This window comes from Mastomys coucha, unplaced genomic scaffold (genome assembly GCF_008632895.1).
Source record: "Mastomys coucha isolate ucsf_1 unplaced genomic scaffold, UCSF_Mcou_1 pScaffold21, whole genome shotgun sequence".
Classification (NCBI taxonomy): domain Eukaryota; kingdom Metazoa; phylum Chordata; class Mammalia; order Rodentia; family Muridae; genus Mastomys; species Mastomys coucha.
In genome coordinates this window covers 2,077,464-2,086,774 of record NW_022196904.1, presented here as the reverse complement: position 1 = coordinate 2,086,774, position 9,311 = coordinate 2,077,464, and the positions used below count along the sequence as shown (strand labels likewise).

The following is a 9,311-nucleotide window of genomic DNA, read 5'->3' as shown; positions in this document are numbered from 1 at the left end:
GCCTTCCTATATTAGCCCCTCACCTGCAGTCATCGGAGTCCAGCATCTGCAGTGGGACAGGCACATCGTGAGGGCTTACCTTAATTACCAGGGTGGCTTCTCATTCTGTAATGCCAGACCTTGAGGCCATATGCCTCTGTCCCATCTCGGTTTTAGGGGGGTGATTTCTGATCTGCCTTGTGACTCCTAAGCAATCGGCCATGCACCCTGGATCCCCTGCAGCCCCAGGGGTCTCTGAGCCTGGGCCTCGAGAGCTGTGTGCCTTTGTGAGCGGGGCTTCGGCCCACATACTGCGGGCCCTGCAACCCAGGCGTACTCGGCCCTCCAAGCGTAGGCCCAACCACCGGAGGTTTCTGCACAACCAGATCTGCAGGTGAGGGGTACTGGGAGGGAGGCTCAGGGTGAATACCGGGAAGCCCTGAGGCTGGTTTTAGTACCATTTTTGCGTGCGTTACCGCGCGCCTTCTGTGCACTAGAGTCAACACCCATCACTCAGCAAAGCCAATGAAATCTCCAACCTTTACAGAGCCCGAGTCCAGGCGGGGGGGGGGGGGGGGGGGGGGGGGGGGGGGGACAGAAGGTAAGAATGGCCTGAGTAAATAAGTGTAGCCAGGCACTGTGGCACAGGACTGTAATCTTAACACTCCTAAGGCAGAGGCAGAAGGACAGCTGTGAGTTTCCGGCCAGTTTACATAGCATGTGAGAGGCCAGCCAGTTTTGGTAACAAGATTCTGCCTCAAAAATAAATAAATAAGCCGGGCAGTGGTGGCGCATGCCTTTAATCCCAGCACTTGGGAGGCAGAGGCCGGTGGATTTCTGAGTTCTAGGCCAGCCTGGTCTACAGAGTGAGTTCCAGGATGGCCAGAGCTACACAGAGAAACCCTGACTCGAAAAACCAATAAATAAATAAATAAATAAATAAATAAATAAATAAATAAATGAGAGGGTATGGCACCACCATGTGGATGAGCCTTGAAAAGAAGATTTCAGACAAAGTAGATCTCAGCTGTTCAGCCAGAACCCATAGACATGCCCAACAAAGCTGCCAGGGACGACCGTGCAGAGAGTCTGTGGTTAACAGGGAAGAGTTCCCCTTTGGAGAGGATGAAAAGTCCTAGAGCTAATTAGAGGTGTTAGTTGTACAAGATTGTGAATACTGGTCAGATGTGTCAGCACACGCCTATAACCCCAACAGGCTGAGACAGGAGGATTGCTGCTAGTTCCGTCCCAGCCTGGTCTGCATAGGAAGATCAAGGCCGTTCTTGGCCACAGGGTGAAAGGGTAGGTGTAGGAGGACTGATGGATGATGGGAAGGTAAGTGTGTGTTATAGATGAGTAAAAGGAGCTGCAGTTTTGAACTATATATTTTAAATCATCAAACATACAGTTTCAAAAGTGGAATAAGTTTGGGCTGTGAGGTTTTACCTCATCAGCCAAGTATTTACCTGGCCTCTGGACAACTGACTTTTTCAAGTGGTACCATTATATCAATGGTTCTCGACCTGTAGGTCAAGACCCATTTGGGGGTCACACATAAGCTATCCTGCATATCAGATATTGACATTATAATTCATAGCAGTAGCAAAATTACTCTTATGAAGTAGCAATGAAATAATTTTATGGTTGCTTGGGAGCCAGCATAACCCGAGGAACTGTATTAAAGGGTTGCAGCATTTAGGAAGCTTGAGAACCACTGCCATAGATGGTATTTTACGGTTTCTTTGTAATTGGCATATACTATGTATGTGTAAAAAAAAAACTTTAAATTAAAATAGGAACCATAACAATCAACACATTTTTCCCAAAGAGAAGTAAGGGTTCTTTATTATCATTATTCTTGTAATGTAAAAATTTAAGCTGGAGAGACAGATGGCTCAGTGGTTAACAGCACTGGCTGCTCTTCCAGAGGACCTGGGTTCAATTCCCAGCACCCACATGGCAGCTCACAAGTATAACTCCAGTTCTGGGGGTGGGGAGGATCTGATACCCTCCCATCTATGCACATACAATAAAACTGAAATAAATTAGTTTTTAAAAATTCAAGCTTGGAGATGGCTCACGGGCTAGAGGGGCCTCTGCTCTTCCATCTGATCCCAGCACCTAAGTATGTTAGGGGCTCACAGCTAGCTACCTGTAACTGCAGTCCCAGGAGTCCTGAGGCCCTCCTCTGGTCTCCGTGGACAACTACACTCACATGCACATACAGACCATATACCTAATTAACAAGAAATCTTTTTAAATACCATATATGGAGCCTCTTGAAAAAGTGGTAGTCAGCCTGCTGGGCGGTGGTGGCGCACGCCTTTAATCCCAGCACTTGGGAGGCAGAGGCAGGCGGATTTCTGAGTTGGAGGCCAGCCTGGTCTACAGAGTAAGTTCCAGGACAGCCAGGACTACACAGAGAAACTCTGTCTCAAAAAACCAAAATAAATAAATAAATAAATAAATAAATAAATAAAATTAAATTAAAATTAAAATTAAAATTAAAAAGAAAAAGAAAAAGAAAAAGTGGCAGTCAGTTGTCCAGAGGTCAGGTGAATATGGCTGACAAAGCAAAGCCTCGTAGCCCAATTCCTTCCACTTTTGAAAATTGGACGTTTCATGAGCAGTCCAGCACTGCCATGGCAAAGAGGTGGGCCTTTTCTGTTGGCCAACGCCAGCTGTAGGAGTCAATGTTTTGGGGACATCTCATGGATCTGCTGAGCATGTTTCTCAGATGAACGGTTTTGCTGGGATTCAAAAAGCCTAGGGGATCAGACTGGCTGCAGATCACTGAACAGTGACCTACGATTTTTTTTTTCTCCACGTTAGCTTTGGGATGTGCTGAGCTGGCCACTGCCTGTTGTGTAGAATGCACTTTTCACTGCATGCCACAGTCCAAAGAAACAGTTCTTGGGCCAGGTGTGGTGTTGCTTGTCTTTAATCCCAGAATTTGTGAGGCAGAGGCTGGGGGAGCTCTTATGAGTACAGGCCAGACTGGTTTACAGAGTCAGTTCCAGGATATCCAAGTCTACATGGTGAGACCTCGTCTCAAACAACAACAAATTTTTCTATGTTGTATAATAGGACATGATTTTATAAATAACGATTTATTTATTTTTATTTATACGAGTGCACTGTAGCTGTCTTCAGACATACACCAGAAGAGTACATCAGACCCCATTACAGATGGTTGTGAGCCATCATGTGATTGTTGGGAATTGAACTCAGGACCTCTGAAAGAGCAATCAGTGCTCTTAACTGCTGAGGCATCTCTCCAGCCCGTAGAACTTCTAGAACAAAAACAAAACAAAACAAAACAAAACAAGAAAAGAAAAAAGAAAAAGGGGAGGGAAGAACGAAAGAAGAAAAACAACTTTTTTATTTTTGAGACAGGGTTTCTCTGTGTCGTCCTGGCTGCCCTAGAACTCACTATGCAGAGCAGGTTGGCCTCGAACTCAGAGATGTGCCTGCCACCCTCCCAAGAGCTAGGATCAAAGCTTCGTGCCACCACACCTTGCATACCCAATGTCTTGAGTCACCATAGTTCTATTTGTTCCTTAGCAGTTCCTGGACCAAGTGCATTACTGATGTGGCAAGTTGTCTCCTCTGCTTTATTTATTTTTTGTACTCAAATTAAAAAAAAAAAAAATGACAGCTAGGCGGTGGTGGTGCACGCCTTTAATCCCAGCACTTGGGAGGCAGAGGCAGGCAGATTTCTGTGTTCGAGACCAGTCTGGTCTACAGAGTGAGTTCCAGAACAGCCAGGGATATACAGAGAAACCCTGTCTGGAAAACAAACAAACAAACAAACAAAAAATCACTCAGGCCAGGCAGCTAAACCCAGCACTTGGGAGGTAGAGGCAGGCAGATCTCTCTGATTTTGAGGCAGCTTGATCTACAGAGTGCGTTCCAGGACAGCCTGGACACAGAGAAACCCTGTCTTGAAAAAAGACAAAACAAACAAATAAACAAAAACAAAAACAAAAAAATCACTTATGTTTACTATTTGTTCATTGCCATTTCCATAGTATAAAAACTATAAATAATAAATTAGCAAAGTAACATAAAGTGAGAAATCTGGGTTGAAATGATGCTTTAACATATCAACATTTATTAACAATGTATTCCACTATCGAACCTCAAGTTGAAATAATACTAAGCAGAACTATTTTGCACCAACCTTGGACCATGCTTGCTTAGCATGAATGAAGTTCAGGTTTCATCTTTATTGTAGTATAAATGCCAGCATGTAAGTATAGTACAGCCTGTAATCAGAGCACCCAGCAGGTGGAGGCACAAAGATCAGAAGCTCAAAAGTAAAAAGATGTGGAATGTCCCAAGTGCCACTGAGTTCACTGAACACCTTTTCTTCTTAAAACAAAGGGTTTGTGTGTTCCAGGCTGACCTCAAACACAATTATATAACAGAGAATGACTTTGAACTCCTGATCCAACTGCTTCGACCTCCTGGAATCACAGTACACACCACGTCAGCTCCATGAGCCAAGAGGATCGGGAACTCAAGGTCCTCCTCTGCTACACAAGGATTTCAAGTCTATCCTGGCCTATACACAAGACCCTATCTCAAAACAAACAGAAAATAGCAAATTTTGCTGTTATGTAAATTTTTATATGGACTTTAAAATGGAGACTATTTTAGAAGATGGCACATGTAATGGAGGAAAAAAATGGGATAGGAGGGAGTGTTACTGTTTTAAAGGAGGGGGCCAAGGAAGCTTCATTGAGAGAGAGGGTTTGAGCAAAGACTTGGAGAAGGTGAGGCACACTGAGGCTGAGTAAAGACACTGAGTAAAGATGCTGAGGACAGTGTGGCGATGGTGATGGTGCAGGTCATGATAATCATGGTGGTGGTGGTGGTGGTGGTGATGTGATGGTGGTGATGATGATGATGATCTGGTGGCATGATGGTGGTGGCTATAATGAAGATGATGGTAGTGATGACACTCCAACGCACAACGTTTAAATGTACCACATGCTGCACTTGACTTTTAATTCATAACAAGTTAGAACTTGTTCACAGTAAGTACACTTCTGATCCTCCTGCCTACACTGACCAAGAGCTAGGATTCAGGTGTGAACCATCACACCCAGTGTATTCACTGCACCCTACTAACTGAGCTATGTTCCAAACCCAAGGGAGTAATCATTCCTCAAAAGTGTGTGTGTGTGTGTGTGTGTGTGTGTGTGTGTGTGTGTGCTGTTGTTGCTGCGATAGAGTATTTCTTTTTTTTTAAAGATTTTATTTATTTATTTTATATACATGATGAGTACACTGTCACTCTGTTCAGATACACCAGAAGAGGGCATCAGATCCCATTACAGATGGTTGTGAGCCACCATGTGGTTGTTGGGAATTGAACTCAGGACCTCTGGAAGAGCAGTCAGTGCTCTTAACCTCTGAGCCATCTCTCCAGTCCCCACGATAAAGTATTTCTATGTCCTGGTACTCACTAGGTCAGCCAGATTGGTGTCAAACACCCACCAATCCTTCTGCTTCAGCCTCCAAGAGAACTGACATTACATATGTGTAGCTTCGTGCCCAGCTGATTTTGGATTATAATTTAATATTCTCTCTCTTCTCTCTCTTTTCCTCTCTTCCTCTCTCCCTCTCTTTCCTGTTCTGTCTCTGGAATCTTTACTTTATTGACATGGGATCTCATTTACTCCAGGCTGTCTTCAAATTCAGTATGTGGCCAAGGATGGCATTGAACTCACGATCCTTCTGCCTCCATCTTTCAAGGGCTGGGACTACTGCTGTGTGCTGGTGCACCTGCCATGAACGACTATTAACGGAAGTAAAGCTAGCCTGAGATGACCTGCCTCTAATTCTGCAGCATTCTAGTCGATTATGTGTAGACTCAATCACAGATTTGGCTTTCCCCCACTTTTTAGAAATTAGTATACAGAGTATCTGGTTTCCTTATGGGATTTTCTTATCTTTTCTAAAGATTTATTTATATATATATATATATTTTTTTTTTTTTGGTTTTTTTCGAGACAGGGTTTCTCTGTATAGCCCTGGCTGTCCTGGAACTCACTCTGGAGACCAGGCTGGCCTCGAACTCAGAAATCCACCTGCCTCTGCCTCCCAAGTGCTGGGATTAAAGGCGTGCGCCACCACCGCCCGGCAAGATTTATTTATATTTATGTGAATGTTTCTGCCTGCCTGTATGTCTGTGTACCACATGGATGCAGTCCCCGCAGAGGCCAGAAGAGTGTCATGTCCCTTGACACTGGAGCTACAGACGCTTGTAAACCTCCATGTGCGTGTTGTGAATGAAATCTGGGCCCTCTGCAAGAGCAGCCAATGCTGTTAACCACTGAGCCATTTCTCCAGCATTCTGGCATTCTCATACACAACTGGGATACACTGTGTGCAGTTTGACGTTGATTGCTATACCATCAGAGAGCTGAGTATTGACTGGATTTGGTACTCTTATTCCTCAGGATCATCACCTGCCTCAGTATTTGTAAACACCCTTCCTTCCTGGCCTGTTGATTGGCTTAATAAAAGTGTTGACTGAAGCAGGAAGGGAGGGCAGAACTTCCAGGCAGAGAGAGCCATCTCTGGGAGAAGAATCAGAGACTAGAGATTTGCCAGGAGGTAGTCGAATGACTGAGAGAGGTAATTAGATGAGCTAGCTGGGAGGTAACCCAAGCTGAAGGCCTAGTTCTTATAGATATTAATAAGTCTCTATGAGCTGGGCGGTGGTGGCACACGCCTTTAATCCCAGCACTTATGAGGCAGAGGTAGGCAGATTTCTGAGTTTGAGGCCAGCCTGGTCTACAGAATGAGTTCCAGGACAGCCAAGGCTACACAGAGAAACCCTCTCTCAAAAAAAAAAAAAGTCTCTGCGTCATCATTTAACCACTGGCAGGTCCAGAAATTCCCGGTCTAATACACACGTAGTTGGGTTGATTCCACTCGCCTTGCCCCCCCACCCCGGTCTCCCTCCGCCCACAGTCTTCCTCTTCCCCCAGTGCATCACTGGCCTTCTATTACCCTCCGCATCTCCTGCCCTTGGAGCCTCATTGCTCCTGCCTTGTGCCTTTTCTAGTTTCCTGGTCTCTACCCACACTCACTCTTACAGACAAATACATATATGCAGATTAGCAGCTATGGGGCAGCTAGACAACTCAGCAGGTAAAGGTACTTGCAACCAAGCCTGACTTACGAGAAAAATACCAGGGACAGGGCTGAAGAGATAGCTCAGTAGTTAAAAATAACTTGCTGCTCTTCCAGAGAGCCAGAGATCAGTTCTCAGCACACACACACACACACCCGGTGGCTCACAACTGTCTACAACCCTCTCCTGGCACCCAGACACACTCACACAAACACACAGACATTAAAACACACACACAACTGACATTAAAACACACACACACACACACAGAAACTCACATAAAGCTGTCCTCTAACCTTCACCTGTGGTGTGGAGAGAGGGGGAAGGAGGAGATAGAGGGAACATACAAGCAAAAAAATAAGTAAATGTAAAAAAGTTATTTAAGATAATAACAAAAATTAACTTTTAGAAATAGAAGAATTCGGGGAAACACAATTCAGCCCCAGCTGTTTATGAAATCCAGCCATGAGACTGCTAAGGGGGTGGGAGTGCCAGGAGAGTGTTGGAGCTTCTGGCAAGAGACACGAGGGAGTGGGCAGAACTGAAGAAAGCTCGCTTATCAATATGGCAGTGCACCACTGGCCTACGGCTCCCGTTTGCGATTACTGATTGGAAAGGCTCTCTTTTCTAGAGCCATTTCATTTTCATATACTGGAATAGGGTTATGATAAATCTTCACTGTCAAGATGTGCCCAGGTTTGGGCTAAAGGAACTTCCTTGTGTGGTGCACAACCCTACCAGTAATCAGAACTTCCCAGGGAAGACATATTGACCTGTCAGACTCAAGAAAATGAAGGCAGGGGCCAGGAAATGAGCAGCGGGGAAAGGGGGTGTGTGTGGGGGGGGAAATGGGCCTGAAAAGAAGAGACTCCAATCCGGATGAAGCGCAGGGTGGGGAAGGGGGAGCCAGGAAGGGCGCTACTCAGAAGAGGGGTCTTTGTAGACAAACAAGTGAATCTCTCCTCCTCTCTCTCCCTCATTCCTCGCCCTTCCTTTCTAGGGAGTTTGCCAAGATTGAAGCTGCCACCCAGCACCTGGCCCTGACCATCCTGTCTCAAAAAGCGCCTGTCCAGAGACCACCGCTCCGAAGGCCACCTCCGCCGCCTCCATCCCCCTTCCTGGGAGTGGCGTGTGCTGAGGCCCCCGTGGAAGTGCCCCATGACAGCCCCAGCCTAAGCCCAGCTGCCCTAGACACCTCAACCCTTGACCTCTTTGATGACATTCTGCTCTCTCCTACATGTCCCTGGGTGACTCCTGACAGCTTCTGCCAGACTCTCACTGCTGGTAACCCCCAGGTGGCATCAGATTTCATCTCTCATGCTCTGGGCCCAGGAGACCAGGGACAGCCAACCCCAATACAGGCTCCAATATTCTCCAATCTTCTGCTCCCTCCCCAGAATGCCCAAGGGGGAAGCTTGGAGCCTGCAGCCCTAGGCTGTGGTTGGGTAGACAGTTGGGAGGCACCTTATGCCTGTGATCCTCAGGGAATCCTGAACAGCTGGGGAGCCCTTTGAAACCCAAACAACACAGACCAAACCCATCTCAGGCCCAGCCAACCTCCTTGCTCCCGACAGATGTAAGAATATTGCCTAGTTGGTAGAGTGCCTGGCTAACAAGCAAGAAGCCAGGATTCCATGACCAGAACCCTATAAACATGTAAAAATAAACCCTGGAAAAATAAACCAAGCCCAGGCTCCCACTGAGTACCACAGTCCAGAGCTCTGCTCCCTGACCCAGGGTCATCTCTCTCCACTTTGAGACTAACCCCTGCATATCTCCTGCATATCACATAGGAACAGGATGGAGGACTCTGGGAGGATCCTGGCCATTAATTAATTTTCACTTCTTCCTTCCCAGTGGCTGGGTTGTGCGCTCTCGTGCTCTCTCTCTCTCTCTCTCTCTCTCTCTCTCTCTCTCTCTCTCTCTCTCTCTCTCTCTCTCTCTCTCTCTCTCTCTCTCTCTCTCTCTCTCTCTCTCTCTCTCTCTCTCTCTCTCTCACACACACACACACACACACACACACTCCTCTTCTTTGTTTGGTGTCTGCTCTGCCTCAACAGTTTCCCTATTCCACAGAGCATTGCTATGGGTCAGGCCCAGGCCTTGGCGTTAAAACTCTGCAGACAAAGCAGACAAGATCCCTGTCTCTGTGGGTACATAACGCACAAGAACCTGCAAAGAG

The 9,311-nt window shown here is 46.3% G+C and overlaps 1 protein-coding gene across 1 annotated transcript; it reads left to right on the top strand.

Annotated features, from left to right (window-relative positions):
* Positions 1-200: 200 nt before the first annotated feature.
* On the top strand, positions 201-8,649 carry LOC116100351 (uncharacterized protein C19orf85-like). The gene is made up of 2 exons (XM_031384159.1): positions 201-373; positions 8,130-8,649. Exons 1-2 carry the CDS (start codon positions 201-203, stop codon positions 8,641-8,643), a joined length of 687 nt encoding a protein of 228 aa, XP_031240019.1. The 3' UTR covers positions 8,644-8,649.
* Positions 8,650-9,311: the final 662 nt, after the last annotated feature.

What these genes read in the sequence shown, in the direction of transcription:
- LOC116100351 (XM_031384159.1), top strand. Translation starts at nt 201, where the DNA reads ATGCACCCTGGATCCCCTGCAGCCCCAGGGGTCTCTGAGCCTGGGCCT. An exon ending in CTGCACAACCAGATCTGCAG is followed by an intron (nt 374 to 8,129) that starts GTGAGGGGTACT and finishes CTTCCTTTCTAG; the next exon opens with GGAGTTTGCCAAGATTGAAG.